Consider the following 25,972-nt stretch of genomic DNA (forward strand, 5'->3'; position numbering starts at 1 on the left):
ACTCACCTTGAGGATCATGGCCTCAATCACTGGAGCAAACACACTCTTCTCCACCTCCACCGGCTGGAAGGTCACACCAATCTACAGAGACGGAGAGAGAGGAGAGAGAGACAGACACACAGAGAGAGAGAGAGAGAGAGAGAGAGAGAGAGAGAGAGAGAGAGAGTGAGAGAGAGAGAGAGAGAGAGAGAGAGAGAGAATAAGTTGCAACCACCACCATCAAGTCAAATGGATGCACTCTGCTTAATTTGGGTCAGTCTTCTTCAGTAAACCTATGCCAGGACAGTGATGGGCATGATAATAAAAAAGTCAGTTTAAAGAAAATAACTAGTATCTACTATCTCAGTGATGCCAGGGTTACGGCCTGCGGGTGATAAGGGGAGAATATCTTTTTTATTTTATTTTTATTTAATTTTCGGTGAAAAAAATCCTCGCCTCAGCTGCAGCAGCATACTTTCCCTAAAGATGCCAGCTGCAGCAGCAACATTTTTGGAAAGGTACTGGCTTGATGAAATTCATTCTGGACTCTCTATCCGACCACATAAAGACCTCGGGATACTTTGGTTTGGCTTTAGGGACCCTCTACTCACTACCACGTAAGTGTAATGTTGTTTGGAACTGTAGAAGAGGTATAAAAATAGCGTTTTGTAACGGCAAAATGACATGCCCTGGTCACTTCCAGGCTAACGAGTTTTGACTAAAAACGGTAAAATCGAACTTTCTCAAAACACATCCGAATTACATGATTTTGATGTCAACTCAACGTATGTACTCCCAATCATCCGTAAATTGATCTAAAGTGCATTTTACTCTGGATAATTCCTTTAATGCTCCTCCACACCGTCATAGATGTTGGGTTTCGAACTGAGCACTAAAACAAGTTGGATAGGTTGGATACTTGGATAGGCCCTCTCCTCTTTAGCCCAGATGAGTCCATTATTTCCAAAAAGAATGGCAAACTCTGATTGGTCTAACCACAGGACCTTTTTTCATGTTACTTCAGTCCATTTTAAACAAGCTCAGGCCCAGATAAGAGGGTGTTTTTTTTTTTTTTATATCATGTCAACACAATTTTAAATTTTACAATTTTGGCTGCAGTTTTTGAATTGAGTATCAAACTGGGCACATAGACAATGGTTATCAGAGGTTTTCCTGGGGCCATACAATGTCAGGTCTGGAAACAGGTCTGGTGTTGATCCAGTGCCATCTGAGGTCCAAAAGACCACAGCCATCCAATTTGTTTTTCAGCTATTTCCCCTGTTTGCAAAGATTTATCTGGATTCTAAAAAGCATTAAAATTACATTGTTTCATCATTTGTGCACACAGGTTTACACAGAGTGATGAATACCCCTACATCTTTACTTCTAAGAGACCCTGCCTCTCTGGGATGCTCTTTTTCATACCCAATCGTGTTGCCAGTTACCCTAATTAGTTGTGAAACATTCTTCCTTTTGTATCATTACACAAGTTTTCCAGCATTTTGTTACCCCCGTCCCAACTTTTTTTTAAACATGTTGCTGGTATCAAATTCAAAATTAACATATATTTTTCCTTAAATAGTCAAATTTGCTTTGATATGTTGCCTGTGTCCTTTTTGCAACTAAATATGAGTTTAAGAGATTTGCAGATTATTACATTCTGTTTTTATTCACATTTTACACAACGTCCCAACTTTTTCTGTTTTGGGGTTGTAATTGTAGGGCTCATTGTGAGGCTATTTTGGTGCCAATGAAATTTATTTTTGATGTGTAGGCCTTCATGAATAATTGCAAATAGCCTACCTATCCATGTGTTTGGCATTTTCAGTCTGAAAGTTTAATCCAGCCCCCTGAAGTCTTACTTGAAAAAAATCTGGCCCCCTGTCCAATTTTACCCTGGCATCCCTGTACTATCTAGACAAAAAGTGTATAAGACAGTCAATATAAAATAAGAAGTAAATGTAAATCTATATATGAAGAGTTTGTGAGGGGAAAAACCAAAGTTCCGTTCATACACACAAGGGCCTGTTTCTCTTGCATAGATTGATGGGTTGAGACAGAACTTCAGTGAATATGCCCATTAGGTCACCAGCCCATGGAGTCTACATGAACTGTAACGCCTATAACGCCTATGTCCCCTCACAGCCTCCCCCTACTCCCACCTGTTGGGCGGCATCCCTGATGAACTGCTGGGCGGGGCTGGGCCCCAGGTGGAAGCTGGGCTCCTGCGGGCCAGCGTGGGGCTCATGCTTGGGCCGGGCGGCGGTGTCCGAGGCCGACGAGGTGGCGGGCGGGGACAGGCTGAGCACGTCCAGCAGCTCGCCGTCGTCCTCGTCCTCGGGCTCTGTCTTCAGCAGCCGCTGGAGCTGCTCCACCCGCTGGCACAGGTCCTCAGCGTCCAGCAGCGTAGACGGACACTCTGGAGACAAGGGAGGAGAGGGAGGTAGAGAGAGAGAGGGAGGTAGAGAGAGAGAGGGAGGAGCGGGAGGTAGAGAGAGAGGGAGGAGAGGGAGGTAGAGAGAGAAGGAGAAGAGGAAGGTAGAGAGAGGGTGAAGATGGAGGTAGAGAGAGAGAGGGAGAAGAGGGAGGTAGAGAGAGACAAAAGGAAAGAGAAGAGGGGATAGAGAGAGGGGGAGGAGAGAGAGTTAAAAGCAGGGAGAGGATAAGAGCATAGAGAAAGGGAAAGTGAGAGTGAGGAAGAGTTGAATAGTACAATAGTTCAATACTCCTTTATTAGACTGTCTTAAAAAATAAATGTGCTGGCATACAACATTAAAAACTCCACATTGCAAAAGAGATTAACAGGCACACACTCCCAGACACATACAGTATATATCGGTATAAATACACACACACACACACACACACACACACACACACACACTCTTAGCCAAGCACACCCAGCTGAATTACAGTGCAAAAAAGGATTAGTGCTAAAGTGTTCCCTGTGCTGTCCCTCTGTGGCCAGCTGGAGGGAGGGAGGGGAGGAGGGCTGGCCAGCGGCCGGGTCTGCAGTTCAACCGCCGTTCAGCAGCACGGAAAATAAGAGGATTTCATCCAGCACTAACACTCCTGAGCAAGGCTAACAGCATGGGCATGCTGACAGGACAGAGGTGTTCTGCAGGTCACCTGCGCACACACACATGCATGCGCACACACACGCGCACGCACACACACACACAGGCGCTACCTTTATCACCTCTCACACACACAAACTAACAGGTATAGCACCTAAAAAGTATAGCTCAGCATGATACAGGCACAATAGAGGTCAACCCACAGCTTCTCAACAAAGAGAAGAACAAATCTGCCCAAAGCCTGGCCAGAGTCATCATTTAAAGTTCAGTCCAGTACACAGTCCATTCTGGAGCTTCTTCACTTCAGCAAGAAGTCTCCCCCTACTGTTCCAAACCACAGATTTTGATTAAGTATATTTTTGCAATGCAATGTTAGAAATGTGGAGTCTTCCAGCTCCCTTCAACAAAATCACTTTTGGTAACAGGTGGCATGTGATTTTGCTTTCCTTGCTGTTTTAACTCTGTCTTTTAACACGACCACAGCAATATGCTAATGCCCTCACTCCCTAAACCTTTTTATCTGCACTGAATGAGAAGTACCTCTCTGCAGGAGTGGACCCCTGGAAACAGCCGCAAAAGGTCAGCCATATTGAAAAACAATCGCATGGCTTTCGGACCTGCATGTGTTTAGGAATTGTGTTCATCACTGATTACAATTACAGCATCGCTCATCGCTACCATCACTCACTCACACCACAACACACACTCACACTCTCACACACTCTCTCTCACACACACACACACACACACAGTCTCTCTCTCTGAGCAGGTTGTGGAGGCAGGGCAGAGGCTGAGGACCAGCTGTGTTGGCACAGGGCTGAGAGTGGTAGCGGAGTGGGCTGAACAGAGGAGCTCTGTCTTGGGGCAATCGTGTGTGTGTGTGTGTGTGTGTGTTTGTGTGGCTGGGAGCTCAGCATGGCTGGCCCCTCTCACAGGGCCTGGCCGACAACGGGCACAGAATTCATTAACCTGAATGAACACACACATACAGATCATGGTGATGGTAGCCAAATCTACTCAAAGACTGACACACACAGACCACTAATCAAGGCTGCTGCGGGCAAGAACCTGCACAGAACACACACACGTGATGTCGCACATGAACACAACTTCACACACACACACACACACACACGTGTGATGTCGCACATGAACACAATTTCAGTTAAAGACATGTGCCCTTAGACACATGTGCACAGACTATGCTATTCAAGCATCAACTCTGGGTCTAAGAGCAATCTAGGATCTAGGTTTGCTTTAGGTAAGTTGTTTTGGTCCCCAACAAAAGTTTATACTTATTATCATCCAAAAGACTGGAGTTGTCCTTTAAGACCAACACACAGAAACAACAACTTGTACACACACCTTCACAAATGCCATTCAGATTTATGAAGAGATTGAAGCCACAAAAACACAAACACACCACACCCTGTCAGACTTAAGAGCACCAATCTGCCAAACACACACACACACACACACACACACACACACACACAACTGACTCACTAACACACTATCTCACTCCCTCATGCACTCATTCTAACACACACACACACACACACACAGTAGCACTCACATTCACAAGACAACCCAGTGCCCCACACACATACACAAATACCTGCAGATGAGAGCTATGTGGAACAGCCAACGACAATCCCCAAGAGAACGCCCTGACTAATCACCACCCCACCCAAACACACACACACACACACACACACATACACACAGGGAGACACTCAGATACTACAAATATCCCTAAAAGAATACGCTCTCACTCTCTCCCTCATTAACCAAACCAGTTAACCCCCACAGTTGCTGCTTCCTCCATCAGTAAGAGCTAATTACGACAGTTGGCATAAACCTAACGAGTTTCAGATGAAACCCCAACTGAGTGAGCCTGAGGGGGATGTGACACACACACGCATGCATGCCTGCCCACCCACACTCCCCCTTTATCTTTTCACCAGGCTCATGGTCTATCTGGGTGACGATGTCCTCTATTAAGTCCTTCTCTGTGTGTCATACACACACACATGCTCTCTCTCTCTCTCTCTCTCTCCCTCACACACACACACACACACACACACACACACACAGCTGTCTCACCTGGCTCGCTGTCGATCTGGGTGAGGATGTCCTCGATGGAGTCCTCCTCTGTGCGGCGAGGCTCGGGGTCGGGCGGCGTGTAGCCGCGGTGACGGCACCACTGCACCAGCTGGCGGGTCCTGGGCAAGGGCTCGGCCTGCAGGCGCGGGCTCCTCTCCAGAGCCTCCTGCACCACGCGCCTCACCGCCACCGCACGCTGCAGCTGGGGTAGGGGACACAGAGGGGTTAACACACACACACACACCATCCTTCGCCCCCACTGCACTCTGCAGCTGGGGTAGGGGACACAGAGGGGTTAACACACACACACACACACACACACACACACACACTTCATCGTTCACCTCCACCGCACTCTGCAGTGGATGAAACGCCGCCTAATAGCATCATCATATACTGCAGTGACGGGCCTGAAAGTTCAGGCCCAGTTCAACTTCAGCTGTGACCAAGTAGACCACTTCATCTCCACAGGCATGTGTGCTGCCTGCGGCACACAGTCCATCAGCCATTAGGCCATCAGAAGACTCTGTACAGTTCTCTGTTGAGCAGTTCTCTGTTCAGTCATCTTGAGCTGGGACACAGAGGGGACAATCAGAGTGTGGATCCACACTTTCATATTTCAGCACCCCAGGGACAGTAAGAGTCCAGAGACTGCGCATCATAGTCTTTTCCTACTCAGAGCTTGGTTGGGAAACATATCAGTCTTAACATTTCAGTCAGTCTCTTTTTGAAGATGGACAAGATTAGTTTTAGCTTTTAGTTTTATTTTTTTCCAGTTGCATCCGTAACACCTGGACTGCTGCGCTCACGCTGTATGTTTGCCTGCTCACACTGCAGGCCAAACGACAACATTTTCTGACACGCTAGAAGTCCACTCAGATAGGACCGGAGCCGGAGCGTTGACTGTGATATCTTCTAATCGAACATCGTGAGCCCACTCAATCAACACGACGGAACATACAGGGCTTTGGCCTGATTGGAAAGTTTGGCGGATCTGACTGATCCGGGGCTTCTTACATGAAAGAAAACAACTCAAAAGAAAAGCGGTGGGTGCCATGACTCCACCTCACGCCCAGGGTGCAGAGTGAGGCCTCATTAGCAAAGGTGCCCCGAGGCTGGTGTCATGGGGACCAAGGGAATCGCTGGACCTTGATGGAACCGCCAGACGAACGTAGGGAAGAAAGTTTCCCTGCACAAGGGCTTTTATTAGTATGGCCCTCGCAAATAATCACTTCAAGGAGTGTGCATAAGTCATATATTTTTTGCTCAATATGCACTTCATGAAGGTTCCAGCGTCCTTGCAAAGAGAGCCTTGTTCTGGTTTTCCTCTGCGTATGTGTGCGGTTTGCTCTAGATTTTGTTGTGGGGAGAGGCTGATGAGGAGGAACAGGATGGGGGATTAGATAGCCAGGTCAGTTAGAGCTGCTCAATTCAACATTAAAGGCACGATGCTGCTGTCCGCAGGACCTGATTATTTCTCTAAGCACGGCGGGTCTGCAGGACACATGCCAAATAAATAGAGCACACACCCACTCTCTCTCTCTCTCTCTCTCTCACACACACAAACATAAACTCATGCACCCACTCACCCACTCTAACACATATACAAACAAGTGAATTCACTCACAAACAAAAGCACAGGCACTTACTCACAGGGACAAATACATTCTCGAACATACCAAACAAACACACATAAAAAACATGCACCCCCCCACCCCACAGACACACACACACAAAACAAGTACATCCAGTACCTCGGCTGCCCGGCGTTTCCCAATGTTCCAGGAGTAATACTGCTCCATAGAGATGGCACAGAATGGGTGGGAGTCCTCATCTGATGGAGGTCACACACACACACACACACACACACACACACACACACGTTAGTATCCCCACAGACAGCAGGGCAGGTAAGTTACTGCTTTATGAAATCACCATCAACTATTTGAAAGTTTCTTGGAAACATGGACCAAAAACGTTCTAGAGCTAAGCCAATTAAAAACCTCAGATCCATCATCCCCTAATATGTGAACACCTACTGATACGATCACCCCAGCAATCTCGAAATTGCTTAAAACCAATCAAAAGTCATCTATCTGAGAAAAGCCCATTGAAAACATAGTGGTCATCATCCTCTGAGTATAAGTAAGTATAAGTATATATACACTCTTTTGATCCCGTGAGGGAAATTTGGTCTCTGCATTTATCCCAATCCGTGAATTAGTGAAACACACTCAGCACACAGTGAACACACAGTGAGGTGAAGCACACACTAATCCCGGCGCAGTGAGCTGCCTGCAACAACAGCGGTGCTCGGGGAGCAGTGAGGGGTTAGGTGCCTTGCTCAAGGGCACTTCAGCCGTGCCTACTGGTCGGGGTTCAAACTGTTCAAGTCCGAAGTGCTAACCAGTAGGCCATGGAGTACACAGTGAACTGCTTTCAAAATGGCCATCCCTTATCTGGAGACAGCTTGAAAAGGACACAAATTTCACATGACTAAGAAAAATGGCCACCAGTCTCCCATCACGGGGATAAGCCCATTGCAGGGCACAGGAGGGACTGTTTATGAGATCACCTGCTCATTTTTGTCCAAACGGCTTAAAATGGACCAAAGCTTCAAACCACTAAAGCCTATTTAAAGAGAAAGTAGGAGAAAATACATTTTCACACTATTTGTCTGTGTGTGTGTATGTGTGCAGGCAAAATACTTTTAAAACTGTTGCTGTCAAATTTAACTATGGAACTGCAAAAATTCTGTTGTCTGCAATAAATAGATTAAACTGTTTAAACTGAGTGACCATTACAACACGAATTAGGATTTTTCAATTATGATTATTGCCATGTTTGGTTATTGGTAGATATTAATTTATAGATAATTCAGTATTATCTTAAATATTCAGTAAAGCCACATAATGAATAATGAAAAAGCCAAGCATATTCTGTTTAGATGTTGCAGAGATATGCCAACGCAGTCTATTGTCCATACTGTTCTGATGCAGAAAAGATATTATAATAGCCCTCTAGCAGATCCAGGGCCGGTTTTCTGTGAATAGATTGATCCTTGTCCTAAACCAACAGAACATCTCAAATCAAATCTCTTTTACTGTGGGAGCCGGCGTAAGCCATGTCTGGGTTGGGGCAGGGGCAGGGGCAGGGGCAGGGGCAGGGGCACTCACTCTTCTCAGGCACAATGAGCGGAAACTTCTTCACCGCCGCCGTCAACAGTTGCGTCAGGTTCTCTATGTGTTCAGTGCTGGAGAGAGAGAGAGAGAGAACAGGGGAGAGAGGGAGAGAGTGATGGAGTGGGAGTGAGGAAAGAGAGAAGGAGTGGGGCAGGGGGAAAAGGGAGAGCGAGAGAGAGAGAGAGAGTGACAGAGCGTGGGATGGAGAGAGTGGGAGGCAGTGGGAGGATGGAGAGCAAAATAGAGATCAGCTGAAGGTGGCAGAATTAGTCCTATAACAGTCCACATCTCCACAGACCTGCACACCACTAGCAGCCAGACACACACAAATCACCACTCATGCCAGACCACACATCATCTCTGCACAGTGCACACACCCGCACACTGGCTTAATGAACCACACTCATTCTTGGCCATCTCACACCTAATTAAGGCACAACTAGTTATGGCTTCACTGAATCAGGAGCTTCTGGCTCAAACCAACTTGAACTTCCTGATAACAGCCCCGCTATACATCCCCTGATGGGGATTCATTTGTAGCGCACCTAGCAGCTAGTCCATCTACTGTATGCTGCTCAAATCAAATGTTTTATATTTAATTTTTATATTTAATTTTATTTATTTAATATTTATTTGAAGTGGCATAAATCCTAAATGTACATGCAAAAAAGGTTGTACTTTGTTCACAGATTCCAAATGTGCTCAGATATAAGACACAAAAATAGCGGCATTCCTCTCCCGCATGGCTGTCAGCCTCGGGGCCGCTGTGGCGCATGGCGTACTTGAGCTCGTGGGCGGACTCGGCCCCCTGCTCCACTTTGACGCTGGCGGTGGCGGGGGTGGGTGGCACGCTGGAGCCCGGGGTCGATGAAGAGGTCGGGGTCTGGGGCCCAGGGCCGCTGCAGCTGTACACACCTGGCTCTGTCTTCACTGAAGAGGGAGAGAGAGAGAGAAAGAGAGGGGGAGGGAAAGAGAGAGAGGGAGAGAAGAGAAGAGAGAAAAGGGGGGGGGTACAAGGAGAGAGGGAGATAAGTAAGGGGAGAGAGAAAAGGGGAAGGGTGGGATGATGCAGAGAGAAGAAGAACAGTCAGAGGAAGGAGAGAGAGAAATGGAGAAAAAGGGAGGGTGAAAGTACAAAAAAAGGGGAAAGTAAAGAAAGAAGGGAGACAAGAGGGGGAAAGAAGGGAGAGAAGGGAGACAAACGTGGGAGTGAAACACAGATAAGGAAGGAAACAGAAAGAGAGAGAAAGAGAGAGGAGGGCAGAGAGACACAGAGAGGGAGGAGAGAGGAGCGAGTGAGAGTGTGTGAGCAAGACACTTCCTTACTTACAGAACCAGCACTGAAAAGTGATCATGTGGACACACAAGAACAACACAGAGTTAGATTGTACATACGGGGAGAGAGGGACTGGAAGCAAGTATTAGTGAAGCAGCAATCAATTTAATGTCAACGCAGACTACCATTTCAACGGGCACCTACAGGCACTGCCAGTACCCCAGAAGGCAACACACACACACACACACACACACACACACACACACACTAAGTACGTACACACAGTGCGGCAATAACCCATAAATATAGAGTACACATAAAAGCTCAAAACTGCCTGAGTATATGTATTTATACATAACACATATCAATCCACAACAGCCCACCCACCAGCTGCCTAAAGCGAGGGAATAGAGAGTGCAGGCAGGAAGGGAGAGAGAGACAGAGAGAGAGAGAGAGAGAGAGAGAGAGAGAGAGGGAGGAAAGAAAACGGCAGAGAGAGACAGGAGAGAGAGAGAGAGAGAGAGAGAGAGAGAGAGAGAGGGAGGAAAGAAAACGGCAGAGAGAGGGGGCAGACAGAGAGAAAGGTGTAAGGTCGGGGACATATCCTCTCACCGTGAGCTACGTTTGGTGTGGAGGAGACTGCTGGTGCATTGTGGGTAGCAGTATTGCTGCTGGTAGAGGATCCTTTACAGGAGGAGGAGGAGGAGGAGGAGGAGGAGGAGGAGGAGGAGGACTGCACAACTGCAAACCATCACACACGTGGAGTTATACCTCAACTACTATCCAGAACACACCTCTACACAGGCTATGGCTCTTAAGTGACATGTACATGTACTGCAACTCCATCATAAATCATAAACCATACCATGTGTAGAGCTATATCTCAATAACCAACTCTGACAAGAGAGGAGATCACAGTCTCAACTGCAGACTATAACATGTGTGAGTTCAGTCCTGACCACAAACACACATGGATTTAAAATCGATTGCAAAGTCATTAAAACAGTCCATTACAATACATTTATGAAGTTGTGAGGTGTTGTCTGCAAGTAGTCAGTATTGTAGTTGTAGCAAGGAGTCAGTATCGCTACATTTAATGATATTCCTTCCATAAGGACCAAACTAGGCCTTTCTGTGTTGAATATTATATCCCCTTCACAACACGGTCATATCACTGTGCAGACCACTGGTAATAAATGGGCATTAGATATTAAGTATTCTGACTATGAATATCCACAGTCATATATAATAGATACAGTGGGTTGTTATGTGTGCCAACATTGGTGAGTTACAGGTCCTAAGATTCCCAGGAGTCAGGAATTAGCACACCTGATGCATCTATCAACAAACAAACACACACACACACACACACACACACACACACACACCCCTCTATAATTCAGAAGCACTGAAGCTCAGCTAAATGCCTCAGACTCAGCAGAAATCACTTGCACAGAAACACAAGCACACACACACAGCCTTACAAGTACACAGAGACACAACCACACATTCAGGAGGACAGAAAAGCACTAGCACACACACTCTCTCAGACAGACACAGAAACATACAACACGCACACGCACACATTGACGTCTCCTCTCCACCTTCCCATGGCCAGATCTGACTACATCACTTTGTCAGGAAACCATACATAAGTTGGCTAAAAGTACAGTCTATGGTTGCAATACATGAATCATCATACACAAAGTATGCAATGCACATCTAGCAGTACAAACGGTCCTGAACTGGTAAACTACGCTCTCACCTCTCTATCAGAGCAACAGTAAACCTAGAGAAGACACTGGACCACGGGAAACTGATGGGAGTCCACTGGAGAAGATGTGTGGAGTAGGTGTGTGTAGGTGTGTGTGTGTGTGTGTGTGTGTGTGTGTGTGTGTGTGTGTGTGTGTGTGTGATATACATCTCTCTCTTCATGATGGACAAATAAAACCAAAACAATAAGAACCTTGTTGGCTGGGTCTGAACCACCAGAGATCTTTACTGCATGTCAGAGACTAAACAAAAAACATGTAGCCCCGTGTTTCCTGCTCTATATTCTGTGGGCCTCCATGACTTCTTCAGAGGTATTTATACACAGGTTGCTGTGTGTGCCAAATTAAATTAGGGACTGCAATCCTGTCCTGGCTGGGACGCAGGCGAGTACGAGTCACTGACACTGAATTCTTCTCGGAACATCCGCTCAGAACAGACTATTAGGACATGGAAAAATATGCTTAAAACATTATAAAACAATTTCCCACTTAAAGCATCTTCTGATGAACAACTGCTTTTGGCAATCATCTTCAAATTAATTTTAAAGATGCACTCCAGCCATCGATTAACCCCTAAAACCTCAACTTAGTTTCTGAAAGATATATATCCATGTTTTTTTTTCCCCAAGAAAAAATCCCTTCATTGACTTGAAACAGCTAATTATGCATCTCTACTCCTTCTGCCTCATCTCCGATGAGGAAAGCTCATTGCCCCTGCCCCCAACATGGCACCTGCTTGACAACTCGGTTTGACAATGTTATCAACGTTACGCAATGCTAATGTAAGATAGTTAACTCTGACATGTTAGCTTGCTTATCTTGTAAAGTTATATCTATTTATCTATCTATCTAACTATTTCTTACAGCAATGATTAGGAAACAATCTGTGGACTACTGGTTAGGGAATCCGACTAGTGACCGAAGGGTGGCCTGACCAAACCTGCACATCACCAATAGTGTTGCAAAGAGACGACAATATAGCAAGTGTTATCGGTGCTAAGGGGTGGCTGTTTCTGTTTCCAAGGTTTATTATTTCAGGTTGAGTAGCTAGAAGCTGTAAACCGAAACTCAGTACAGTTTATTTAAGACAAAACAGAGCACATTACCTCATCCCCTCATACACTAGGATTGACTGTGATGAAACTGAGTCATCTCAAACGCCTGAGAAAACTTCATAAAACTTCAAAATCAAGGTCTCTTCTTGCCAAAATCTAGGTTTGCGATTGAGTGCTGAAAAGAGAGGAGGCATTTAAGAGGAGAGAAGTGTGTGTGCTAGTGTGTGGAACTGCAGTGTGTTTGTGTAGAGGTGTGTGTGCGTGTATATGTGTGCGCGTGTGCGTGAAAGTATGTATTTCTGCATCCTGAAAGATTGTGGAGGCATGTGTGTGTGTGTGTGTGTGTGTGCGGCAGAGCATGGAGGTGAGCGGGTACCTTTGCCCACAGGCATGAGGATGGTCTGGAGTCCCCCAGCGCCCGTGCCCACGCTCAGCTGCTTCAGCTGGTTGGCAGGGATGGTGAGCACAGTCTGCTGCGCACTGGGTTGGCCCGCATGCAGCTTCAGCATGCCTGGGAAGGACACACACACAGACTAAGTGCAATACACATATGTACATGGACAACCACATATACATATATATTATTTATATATATATATATATATATATATATATATATATATATATATATATATATATATATATATATATATATATATATATATATATAAGCATACAGGCACAGGCACACACACACACACACACACAGGCAAGCGCACACACGCACGCACGCACACACAGACACACACACACACACGTATACTGTATATAATCACACACACAGGCAAGCATACACATTTATCTATAATCACGCACACACACACACCAGCCAGCAATGCTCAGAAATGCACAGTGCTTTGGTTCAGCAGTGCACTCAAGGGCAGATACATCTTTAACATGCCATCCTATTCATCTGCCAACAGGGAAGTGTGCATGCAATAACAATAGACCTGCCATCCTACAACATGGCTGCCACTTTTCCACTACAGCACATGAGGGGAGGGTGAGGGCAGGGCCAGGCACGGGACCCAACATCAAAGACTGGACTAATGGACGGACAGAAGTACAGTGTCGTGCACTTTCATTCTGAAGAGATGAAGCCACAACTGGTTGACCACATTCACAAGAGCTGGAGCCAGACTACACAGTAAGTGCCTTTTGTGGCCAGAGCAGATCTGCTCAGAACTTTTGCAGAGTGGTGGAGGCCCAGGTTCGATTCTCAAATATGTTTAGTTAAAATTGTCTGCTAAATACTAGTAAACTTTAACTTTAACCTTTTTCAGGCTCAGGGTACACCCGAATTGCAATACAGGAGTGTTGATTTGTACTGACATTTAAATTATATGAAATAAAATAGTAATACAATTGTATAAGTTATAGATATAGGAGACGAATATTTTTCTGTTTGCCTCGAGTTTGCTGTGAACCGCAAATGTTCACCTCTGTTCAAAGAATGTGAGTGCACCTCTGGTCTCCATAGTTACCTGAGAGAGCGGCAGCTGCCTTACCGCTGACGGTGCCACTACTGCCCACCAGTGACGTTGCAGTGACCAGCGAAGGGCTGGCGCTCTTGGGCACGCTCACCACCGCCGGGCCTGCCCCCTTGCCCAGGCTGATGACCGGCATGTTGGCGGCCATGCTCTTGGCGACGGTCATCATGGTGCCCGAGGGGGTTTTAGATGCAGTGGCAGCTGCGGCGGCGGCTGCATTGCTGGCGTTCTTGGCTGCGTTGATGACTGCCGCCTGATTGGCTGCCACGAGCAGAGGGTGCTGGGATACGGGTTTGGCCCCGGATGAGGAGGAAGAGGAGGAAGAGGAGGAGTAGGGGGCGGGGGAGGAGGGCACACTGGCGCCATCTGCAGTCTGGAGAGAGAAGGGCAAGAAAAGTTTGTTAGCCCAGTAGTCTATCGCTGACTAAAAAACAAAACACATTGAATATCAAAACCAAGAAATATGTGACAAATAAAAGATGCAGTGCACAGAAACACGTCATGTTAGGCGTGAATGTAAACAGATTATACCAAGAGATGTATAGCGGCATGTGATTTTGCCATAGGTCCCATGCAAGCATATGTGCAAAGAGTATTAATGAAAATGTGCTTGTTCATGCATGAGTGAGCCAATGAAAGTGTAAGTCTCTGTGGTGTGTGTGTGTGTGTGTGTGTGTGTGTGAGTGTGAATGAGAGCTGAGGCATTAAGGCCCTGCAGTGGACGTGTGAGAGAGCATGCCAGCCCACAGCATCTTAGTGGCATACTGGTCTCCCGGTGTTGCCATCTGCTGTGACAACACACTGCGGCAAAGGTACACACACCAACCACAAGTTTATACACAGACAAAAACACACACTCACACACACACACACTCACACACTCACACACACACACTCACACTCACTCACACTCACACTCACTCACACTCACACTCACACACACTCAAACAAAGCACGCACGGACATTCAGACATGCCCCGTCACCTGTGTGTGTAGCCTTTGCAATAACGGCCCTTAATTGTGATTAAGAGCGGAGGCTTATCGAGCTGGTCCAAGTGCATTTGCAAAGTTGTGCCGACAAAATGTAAATGAGTTTCGGCAGCACAGTTAATGATCGGCTCCTAAAAGCTGTATTTCCGGACTGAGGATCAGATGGAAAGAGGAGGGTGTGTGTGTGTGTAGGTGTGTGTCTGTGTGAGTGTGAGTGTATTGGGGAGTTGACCTTTAAAATGGAGAGGTACTGGAGGACAGCACCAACTCCCCCCCCCCACAAACACACACACACACACACACTGAATCACACACACACAGCAATCCTGATTGCAGCATTATGGTACTGCAGCAACACGGTGAAATGTCATTGGGTTCATCATCACTGTGTAGTGGGGAAAACAGTCCAGGTTGTGTGTGGAAATGCTACCACTGCAGGTGAACCTACTTCAGCTTTTGGAATCAGTTTCTGTAGAAGTCCATCCACCCCTGCACACATACCCCACAGAAACCACAGAGACCTTAATTTCCTGTGCATCAAACCACTATTCAATCACAGCCACTATTTATTATGCATAGGACTAGTAAAAGATAGAGTATCAACATTTCACAGCAATTAATGGATGTCAGTCTGACGACCAAACACTAATTAATTACCGTCCAGTAATGCAATAAGTGCACTAGAGTATGAGTGTGCGAGTGAGTGTGAGTGTTTATGTAAAGGACAACCTGGTACTTCCCAACTTGTACTAAACTGCTGTTCAGATACAGTAAGCGGAGACATGGTAGGAGTGCACACAGGCACCGACTTACATCCTTGAAATTTAAAGGATGGTAGGTTCCGTATGGGTAAGAAGGGGGTCATGGAACTGCTTGAGCCAAGGACTGCTGGTGTGTGTGTGTGCCCTCAGTACTGAGCCACGTCAATTCAACCAGGGCCCAAAAAAATCGGAAAAAATTAACAGGTGTGTCTATGTTACCCAGGAGACACACTGTAAAATTACTTTTATGTAAGATCAATACTTTCCAAGATACAGCCAGTTTTACCGGGGGAGGGGGGTGTCAATTTTGTTCGGCCTCGACACGTTTGGTCTGGATGATCCTGCATGGTCATAGCTGTCCCTCAAAGTTGACCAAATGTTATTGGAGTTTTTGGCTGGGCTCTGTTTAGGCCTTCAGAAGACATATTTGTGCTAAACATAGGCTCTTAATTTATGTTATTATAAGTAGAAACACAGTTACTACAGTGCCTGGAAAAAGTATTTTTACAGTGCGTCTCCTGGGTAACATAGGTACACCTGGTCATTTTTTCAGAATTTTTTGAGACCTAAGTGCGTGGGCCCTGGTTGAATTGACATGGAATGAGCCAAGAAAAATGACAACAACACAATCATCAACAATTCTCCAGAAGTGTGACTGGCGACACGTCTTTTAACACACTACACTTCTGTAGCGCTAATGGGTTCAGTGGTAAACAGTAGTTAACCTCTTCGGAAAAAAGATGAATGAACCACAACTAACTGAGGATCACACAGACAGGAATCACAGCCGCCATCATCAAAGCAAAAATCTATTTCCTCTTCAACCAGACTTCTTAAATGCTGTTGTTGCAACATTCCATCAAGATTGCTAACTGTTATGTTTTGGTAAGCCACTGACAAGCACAGAAAAGCCATTGATTAGCATCTCCCCAAGACAGTTCAATCAACTTTGGCATGACTAAATGGAGGCACACCAGTTTGTTGACACACAAACACACTTCATCCATATAACCACAAAGTGTATGTGACCGGTATGAGGAAGCGAGAGAGAGAAACAGAGAAAGAGAAATCACTCAGCACACACAGAGAGAGAAAGAGCTACTGCTATCACCAAGTGAGGAGGGTTTACAAGAGAGCCTTTCAATTCTAGAAAAGTGAAGAGAGAGAGAGAGAGAGAGAGAGAGAGAGAGAGAGAGAGAGAGAGAGAGAGAGAGAGAGAGAGAGAGCACAGGTCTGCCATGTAACAACACAATGAGTGTGACACAGACACTGATGTGAGAGGAACAGCCACAGCACAGCTTGAGCAGACCAGCTGTTCCACACACGCTCCACATGGAACACAGATGGACAGTGTTCACAAGCAGCAACAACGCCACACATGAGGTTCACTTCCTGTCTCTGCTGATGCCCACTAGGCCTCCCTCCCTCCCTCCCTCCCCCCCCTCCCCCAAGGCCAGCACTGTCCTGCATCTGGGCTCTCCCCCCAAGTGATCTCCAACCCAAGAGATTACACATGGATATGACACCCTGCAGAAGTAAGGACTTCTTTCCTATATATAATAGACCTGTTATATCATATCACAATCAGTTCCCATGTCCGTCTATTCATGGATTTACCATTTTAACATTTACACACAATCTCACACACACACACACACACACACACACACACACACACACACACACACACACACACATACCTAACTGGAGCAATATTTAAGACCAATATAGTTATCATGATTTATATATTTACACACACACAGAGGGAGGTGACTCACGTGTTGTGTGGGAGTGGTAGCAGCTGAGGCGGGGGTGCCCGGCATGGTGCTGGTGGCTGTGATGACTCCCCCCGCCATCCTCAGGGTGGTAGTGCCCGGCTTGGACAGGTGAGTGGCGGCAGAGGCCGTCACCGTCTTCACCGAGCCGTCCGACAGCTTCAACTGTGATGCCTGCGACCCGCCCACCACCTGTCAGTCACACCAAATCAAAACACAGGAAGTGTAAAAATGCAACAGGGGAAGTGGTGCGCAACGAATGATCAATCAATCCCAGCAGCATCAGAGGTTCAGTGCCAGGCAGGCAGTTAATCCAGGGGAACCCTAAACCCAGACAGTGATGTATGGCTAACACACACACACACACAGATTCAAGAAGGATTGTTTTGACAGCCAAGGCATTAGTAAAGTAAAAGAGTAAGAGAGTGAGCGAGCCAGAGAGAGAAAGAGAGAGAGAGAGAGAGAGAGAAAGAAAGAGAGAGAGAAAGAGAGAGAGAGAGAGAGAGAGAGAGAGAGAGAAAGCACACAATCTGACACACTGATGGCCCCCTCTCATACTGTCATGAAAACACCAACACAGAGAAATAAACAGATGTAGCCCCTACCCTCACCCTCCCACGGGCAAATGCACGCATATGCACAAACACACACAGACAAACCTAGACAGCAGACAGAGAGGCCGTTTACACGACACCGCCGGGTGGATTTTCTCTTACCGCTTTCACACCTTTAACGACCCCGGCAAGAAAAAACCTCGCGTGTACACACAGAGGTGTAACCGGCTAAATGTGCTGTAGTGCATATGCCAGACCAGTCGATGGCGCCGCTGTGCAGAAGCTTCACGATAAATTCGCGTGAATCGCGTAGAAGAAAATATTGTTGAAACAGTTTGTTAAGCCAGAGAATGTCTAATAAGTGCTCTGGTTAAGCAGTCGCATGAAATAAGGAGACTACAGACAATTCGGTTTTCAATTCAACTGTTAAACTAATAAAGTTCGTTTTCAAGGTATGTGACTGCTATGTGAAATTTCAAATGCTTAGCCTAATGCGATTGCATTAGGTCTGAGCACCACTGGAGAAAACACTAACATGCAGTAAGCTAATGTTTCACTAAGTTAAGCTAACGTGTGCTTCTAACTTAGCCACTAAAGGCTGATAGGCTACATTGTGCACATAAATCATGACAGGGGAAAGAAAAACATTTTAATATGATAAATAAATGGTTTGGTTTGTTTTGACAAGCAACATGTCAGGTCGAGTGCCGTGGCTGAGTTGAGAGGTGAAGCTATGTCGTCATGAAGTTGCCGGCTTAGCACCTACAGGCGTCTACACGGCGAAAGTTAGCCGGCGGTTTCAAAAGTTGCCACTTCGGAAGCCGGTTTAAAAAGCTATCGGTTTCAGTCTCCTAAACTGCCGGCGTCGTGTACATACAAGGCGTAACCGTTAACAAAACCTCACCGGTTTCACAAAAACCGGCGTCGTGTGCACGGCCCCAGAGACACACATCCACAGAATCGCAAACACTACAATACTTAGACAGCACACACACACACACATACACAGACGTGCTCTGCAGACACTCCCTGTTTAATGGCTGTGAGAGGAGTATGGACCTCAGTGATAGGAGACTGCTGTGCACAAATCACCACACAGCCATTAAGCTGTCCCTCAAATCTCTCTCTCTTTCTCACATGCACACACACACACACTCTCTAAACCTGCCTCCAAAACAAAGGCACACACACACACACACTCTTATCTGCCTCCAAAACACACACACACACACATCCTTTTATCTCCCTCCAAAACACACACACACACACACACACATCCTTTTACCTCCCTCCGAAACACACACACGCACGCTACAATTTCCCCATTCCCATAAGGGTCATCTCCCCATCAAAGAAAAACTTTCTTTGTCTCAAAACAAGCTTTCAGCTCCCTGAGTCAGAATGAGCCAAAGCCACAGTAAAAGCTAAAGGTAAGGCAAGACGTGCAAGAGAGGCAGAAGGGTGGAGAAAATTAGATGAAGGCGCTGAGAGAGAGAGAGGGGGTGGATAGCAAAAGGGAGTTAGCAGAAACGAAAACTTAAAACCTCTGCCCCAGGCTTAGTCATTAGCCCTAATCTGATAATCAGGACATATACACTCTCTCACACACATACACACACACTGGAGTATGTGCTCATTTACACAGACACAAACAATAATAGATACACATGCACTCCACACCCACGGTAAGCAGAGACAACACACACACACACACACACGATCTATTCACAAGCACATCCATGGCCCCTAAGTTTAGTGAGGACAGAGATTTGATACTGTGAGATTTTTTCAGACAGAGACGGTAGGCAGCTGTGATGATGGCAAACTAATCACACAGCTTAGCTGGCACTGCTCTTACACCGGTGCTCTCAGGTCTGCCTGCCAGAGAACACACACACAACCATAATCACACACACACACACACACACAAACAAGCAAACACACACACACACACACACACACACTGAAACAGAAACACTCCCCAACCCACAGACAGAGACTGACAAACACATAGTGACACACGCACACACACACACACACCTCTGTTCATCGCTTTGGGGCAGTTAAACGGTTCGGGGAGGAGAAGCCGAGATGTGATGTTGTGTTTGAGCGTCTCCTGAGCGGAGCCTCCATGACTCCCTGAGCTCCTGAGCCCCCAGCAGCACAGGCTCAAGGGATCATCATCATCCCAAACGCCCAAAGTGAACACATCAACTATTCTCATCCCAAACGCCCAAAGTGAACACATCAACTATTCCCTCCCCCTCTCCCTCGCGCCAGCTGATCACGCTCACATCTCCTGCCAGAACTATTGCTTTCTGCTTTGATTTAGGGTTTCTGCTTAGAGCCACTAAGGACACAAAGACTTTGTGCTCGCACTCTCTCTCTCTCTCTCTTGTCCCATTACCCCTCTCTTTCTTCCACCCCCTCTCCCCACCCTAATACTGTTAGGGAGTGCGTTACGCAATGGAAGCTGAAGTTATGTGTGCAGGGATTGTCCTGGCATCTGGTGCCAAATGGCTGTTCAAAGAGAGAGAGAGAGGGAGGCCTTCATTAGAAGCAGTCAACCCCCCGTTAGACCTCCAGTTCATCAGAAGCACTAAGCCCCACACTCACACAAGCCCAGGGCACAGGAGAGAGATGACCCAACACTCACACAGGCCCAGGGCACAGGAGAGAGATGACCCAACACTCACACAGGCCCAGGGCACAGGAGAGAGAGACAGCCCAATTCAGTCGTAATCTCCCACTTCGGACTTCTCCCTCGTCTCTAACTAAGCAGCACGGTGATGAGTTTCCAACCCCCGCTGCAGAGGGTCCAAGCCAGTTGGCTACAAAATGACTGAAATCAGCTCCAAATAAATGTACTGAATTGAGCTGAACTGAATTCTACATAAATTCCTTTAACAGAATGAAATGTTAAGATGAAACCCCTAGATGCGTGTGTAAATGTGAGTAAGAGTTTATAACTAATAAGAGAATAAGATGAAAAGTTGGAGGAGGGGGCAATATATAACAGTATACATAATATCACACTCTGTAATGAACCCAGGGCCCTCATAGCCAGGTTGGGCTGGGTGGAACAACGGCTACACAGCACAAACTCCCACAGGCAGGATCAGAAGAGGTACGTTTGTTACTGTATGTTCTTACATACCTGAGCCAAGATGGCGGCCTTCTGGCCCGCGGTGACCCGGATGGACTGCTGGTTGCCGCTGCCCGTGCCCGACGCCGTGTGACCCGACGAGGAGGTGGAGGAGCTGGACGAACTCTGCTTCCCCGAGCCGCCAGGCTGGCCAACCAGAAACGTGCCCTAGAAAGATCAATGCCATTGCCCTCAGTCAATACAGAAACCTGTGGGGGGGCTTTAAATGCGTCTGGCAGCTCTGGCATTAGCAGGGCAGACTATGGGGGTCACTGGGTGGAAAACATGGGTCAATAGAGCCATCAGAAGGACACCACCGACACTATAAAACCCTACAGGCAAGGCTGATAGATTTGAACTGGGCCAGAGAAATAAAGTCAGGCACAGACAAAGAGCGGTGTAGCTACAGAACAGAGACTGAAAAGGTGGAGAGAAAACACAAGCAAGGTGGGACATGGGTGGCAAGAAAAACTCTTGAGCGTGGGGAAAAAAAACAATGGAACACAATGTGAGGGGAAGGAGCCGAGATATCTTGTGCAAATACATTTTGTAAAAGGAACAGTGTCACGAAGACAGACACAGGAAAAACGTGCGAAATGGGCGTTTATTAATGATAAATGGCTTATTAAATGTGCATGTCCACAGCCGGTTCACACTAAACACACAAATGCACACCATCTTAAAGTGATGATGGGCAGCAGTAATGCCTGAGTGTGTCTGTGACTAGATGGCCAATCCTTGTGACAAATGAAGACTGGCAGTTGTGGATATAGCTGGGCATAAAGTAGCGTGGCACAGTGTGGCATGGCGTGACATTATCTCTCTGAAGTCCAGAGTAATGGACGGCTGAGGAGGAGCCCTGGTGCCCTGCTGAGGGGCGGTCCGCACACACTTATTAGCAGCCCGTTGGCATCCACACACCGGTGCTCTGCGCTCAGCGATCGATGCCACTCTCATTAGGGTGCCCCCATTAAGCCCTAAATCACTACCGCTGCCAGCCTTCTCCTGCCCCGGGCAATGCCAACGGAGGGAGCGAAACCCTCCGCTGCCACAAGATGTGCCGCTGTCAGACACGGCACACTCGTCGCCTTGACGACGGGATTTTTTTCCGCCACTGACAGCAGATTAAGAGCCACAGGTGTGGCACCAGGTCCCTTAAGCACACATTTACCCAACGCACCTCTCTCAAAACACAGCCTGCTTAAAGTTTAGTGTGCTGTAAGAGGCGGATGGGGAAGGCTGCTTACACTGCGTGAGCTCATGAGAGAATGGGAGTATGAATGAGACCGCAAAGGAGGGCAAGAGAATGAACTTCAATAAGGGGAGAGAGAGAGAGAGAGAGAGAGAGAGAGAGAGAGAGAGAGAAAATAACAACATACAAAATTAACGAGGTAAATGAGTGAGATGAGCAAGACAGACAGCTAATGAGAGACAGAGAGAAAGAAAGAAAGAAAGAAAGAAAGAAAGAAAGAAAGAAAGAAAGAAAGAGAGAGAGAGAGAGAAAGAGAAATGGTGAGCAATCTACATTATCCAGACACATTTTACAGAGGGCTTTTTACTATGGGGAAAAGCTGTGAAAAGTGGGCCATTCTGTTGCTTATAGAGGGGAGGCTGAGGCTCCATGCCTCTAAAGGCAACACTAGAGATGAGGGGCTGCCTCTCTACAGAGTGAGCTGTACTGAGGGACAGGCTGCTCTCCACAATGGCCTTGTGTGGTGGCTGCTTCTCTGCAGAATAAAATGCATTAATGGCTTTGCGGATTATAATTACAGGCTTTCTTTTGTGTGTGTGGTGTGTGTGTGTGTGTGTGTGTGGTGTGTGTGTTCATACACACCTGTGGGGTCTGTTTGAGGATGTAGGAGGTGTAGGAGAGGCTGGATCCAGACGAACTACCAGAGGAGCTCTGTGACGAGCCAGAGCCTGACGAGGATGCACTCTGAGACTGCTGACCTGCACACACACACACACACACACACACACACACACACGCCCCAACAGACATGCACACACAGGCCCCCGCACACATGCAATCACATAAACGCAAACACAAACACAGATATACACAGACACAAATATTTACACAAACATCAACACGTACACAGACACACGCTTCCACACATACACAGAGGCATACAAACAAAATTCAGAGCACATTGGAAAGAAACAAGACACACAAGAGAGGCGTGAGAAGGAGAGAAAACAGACAGATGATCCTGTTCAGTGAAATGAGTTGACATTCTGCAGCTAAGTCTACAGAGTCATCAATTATTCAAACACCCACCCCCTCCCTGTGCAAAGGGGACAGCATGGCCGCTAATTCACCCCCTACTGCACACCAGTGACTTCACAACAGGAAACATGTCGACCACTCCGAACACAGTCGTCAGTCAGTGTGCCACACAGAATAACACTGCATCCACATGACTACCTTTAACATCAGCCCTACACCGGGGAGTCTGCACATACACACCAGAGCCGTATAAAGGTACCTTTATATGGCTCTGATACACACATTATGGACCAGAGGACTCTATGTTGTGCATCTTATCACTTCATAATGTACAGTGTACACAAGTGGCATACCTAACATACTTTGGACTATCTTTTACGTGTGTTTGTGTGTGTGTGTGTGTGTGTGTGTGGTGTGTCTGTGTGGTGTGTGTGAGTGTGTGGTGTGTGTGTGTGTAGCATGCTGTGCTTGTGTGTGAGGTAGGGGTGGAGGCGCTCACCTGAGTTGGAGGCCCGCAGGATAGCTCCCTGTGGGATGAGCAGCAGCTTGCCCTTGCCTGACGGGTTCTTGCTGTTGGTGGTCAGGTAGAGCTTGGTGCCCGGCGGCAGGTTGGCTAGGTTGGCCAGGTTGTTGGCTGGCAGCTGCAGGGTGGCCATGACTGACCGCGACAGAAAAACAGGACACAAGAGAACCACGTGAGATCACAAGTCAAAGAACACACACAGGGAACACCGGAGGAACATACGGAATGACAAGCTAGCACAAACACCGTTCCCCCAAGTTTCATGAAAAATCCGGCTGGTAGTTTTTCTGAAATCATCCAGACAAACAGACAGCCAAGCAAACAAACATGTCCCCCATCCCATGTCTTTAATAATGAGTATGTATTTCATTGATGCATTACATGCTAATGCTATCATTTTCATAGGAACCATTTTACAGATGTGTGCAGATCATAGGAACCATATCAGGACCTCAGGACCATAACACCCGTATAGAACAGCAGATATAATTGATAACCAGGGAGGGCGGTTCTACTGACTAGTTGGCAAGTGAGTGCTTGACAGTTGAATGCAGGGGACACTTGATGTGATGAATGTCTTGCGACGGCTAAGTTAATGCGCCTGTCAAACGTTTGGGGAGCGGGCGCTTGAAGCAGTTGAGCAGAACTGCCTGTTTGCATTAAGAACAAATCACAGCAGAGCCCAGCGTGCAACACCTCAACAGTTTTCATCAAAGCTACAGAAAGAGTGCTCTGCTGCCTGCTCAGCAGAGGATACAGGCAGCACCTTCAAATTGCACTCAGAAACACACACGCACACGCACACGCACACACACACACACACACACACAAACACACACATCCGCATACATACAGTCACACACCACCCACCCCACACAAATCTGAGATTTCACAGTGATCCTCCTAAATGGTGTGCTTATCTGTAGTGCTACTGTAAGAGAGTAAGGGTAATATTTGCTCTTAAATCGAAGAAAACGACAGGAGTACAGATTGTTTTCTCCAAACTCTATTTATGCTAATACAGACACTGAGAGAGAGAAAAGAGCGAGAGGGAGGGAGGGAGGGAGAGAAAGAAAGGGATAGAGGATCAAACAGAGAGAATGAGACAGCAGCAGCTGATCTAATATTCCTAACACCACATCCCTATCAGCACCACTCAGCCATCACACACACACACACACACCCACACACCACCTTATCCATTCACTGACAGTAAATACACTGCTTAATTTACTTATGACACTCATAGCTAGAGAGGTCATGTTTCTGTAATATACTTTTAGCACTCCTATAACTCTAACACCCTCCCAATACACACACACGCACACACACACACACACACACAGCTCCACACACACACGCACACACACACATACTTCAATTCAATTTCAACCCCTCCCACACACACAGCTTAATATAGCTTTCACCAATATAAAAAGTATTCATACGAATATACACACACATCATACTACACAAATGAATACACCACCACATGCTGTGTGTGCTTGTGTGTGTGTGTGGAGAGTGAGTGAGTGAGTGAGTGAGTGAGTGAGTGAGTGAGTGAGTGAGTGAGTGAGTGAGTGAGTGAGTGAGTGAGTGAGTGAGTGAGTGAGTGAGTGAGTGAGTGAGTGAGTGAGTGAGTGAGTGAGTGAGTGAGTGAGTGAGTGAGTGAGTGAGTGAGTGAGTGAGTGAGTGAGTGAGTGAGTGAGTGAGTGAGTGAGTGAGTGAGTGAGTGAGTGAGTGAGTGAGTGAGTGAGTGAGTGAGTGAGTGAGTGAGTGAGTGAGTGAGTGAGTGAGTGAGTGAGTGAGTGAGTGAGTGAGTGAGTGAGTGAGTGAGTGAGTGAGTGAGTGAGTGAGTGAGTGAGTGAGTGAGTGAGTGAGTGAGTGAGTGAGTGAGTGAGTGAGTGAGTGAGTGAGTGAGTGAGTGAGTGAGTGAGTGAGTGAGTGAGTGAGTGAGTGAGTGAGTGAGTGAGTGAGTGAGTGAGTGAGTGAGTGAGTGAGTGAGTGAGTGAGTGAGTGAGTGGAGTGAGTGAGTGAGTGAGTGAGTAAGTGAGCGA

At 46.9% G+C, this 25,972-nt stretch overlaps 1 protein-coding gene across 1 annotated transcript in view; it reads right to left on the reverse strand.

The window, feature by feature from the left end:
- Nucleotides 1-25,972, reverse strand: part of yeats2 (YEATS domain containing 2) — a 48,914-nt gene that overhangs the window by 2,325 nt on the left and 20,617 nt on the right. Inside the window, exons 15-28 of the mRNA XM_048247226.1 lie at nucleotides 24,938-24,942; nucleotides 23,892-24,050; nucleotides 22,997-23,112; nucleotides 21,175-21,330; nucleotides 17,467-17,655; nucleotides 13,932-14,310; nucleotides 12,824-12,958; nucleotides 10,233-10,361; nucleotides 9,127-9,274; nucleotides 8,339-8,415; nucleotides 6,917-6,996; nucleotides 5,163-5,364; nucleotides 2,142-2,398; nucleotides 7-81 (exon numbers count right to left, since the gene is read on the reverse strand). Of these exons, the coding sequence (XP_048103183.1) occupies nucleotides 7-81; nucleotides 2,142-2,398; nucleotides 5,163-5,364; nucleotides 6,917-6,996; nucleotides 8,339-8,415; nucleotides 9,127-9,274; nucleotides 10,233-10,361; nucleotides 12,824-12,958; nucleotides 13,932-14,310; nucleotides 17,467-17,655; nucleotides 21,175-21,330; nucleotides 22,997-23,112; nucleotides 23,892-24,050; nucleotides 24,938-24,942 (2,107 nt within the window). The remainder of the gene's footprint in view (nucleotides 1-6; nucleotides 82-2,141; nucleotides 2,399-5,162; nucleotides 5,365-6,916; nucleotides 6,997-8,338; nucleotides 8,416-9,126; nucleotides 9,275-10,232; nucleotides 10,362-12,823; nucleotides 12,959-13,931; nucleotides 14,311-17,466; nucleotides 17,656-21,174; nucleotides 21,331-22,996; nucleotides 23,113-23,891; nucleotides 24,051-24,937; nucleotides 24,943-25,972) is intronic.

This window comes from Alosa alosa, chromosome 1, assembly GCF_017589495.1.
Source record: "Alosa alosa isolate M-15738 ecotype Scorff River chromosome 1, AALO_Geno_1.1, whole genome shotgun sequence".
Lineage (NCBI taxonomy): Eukaryota > Metazoa > Chordata > Actinopteri > Clupeiformes > Clupeidae > Alosa > Alosa alosa.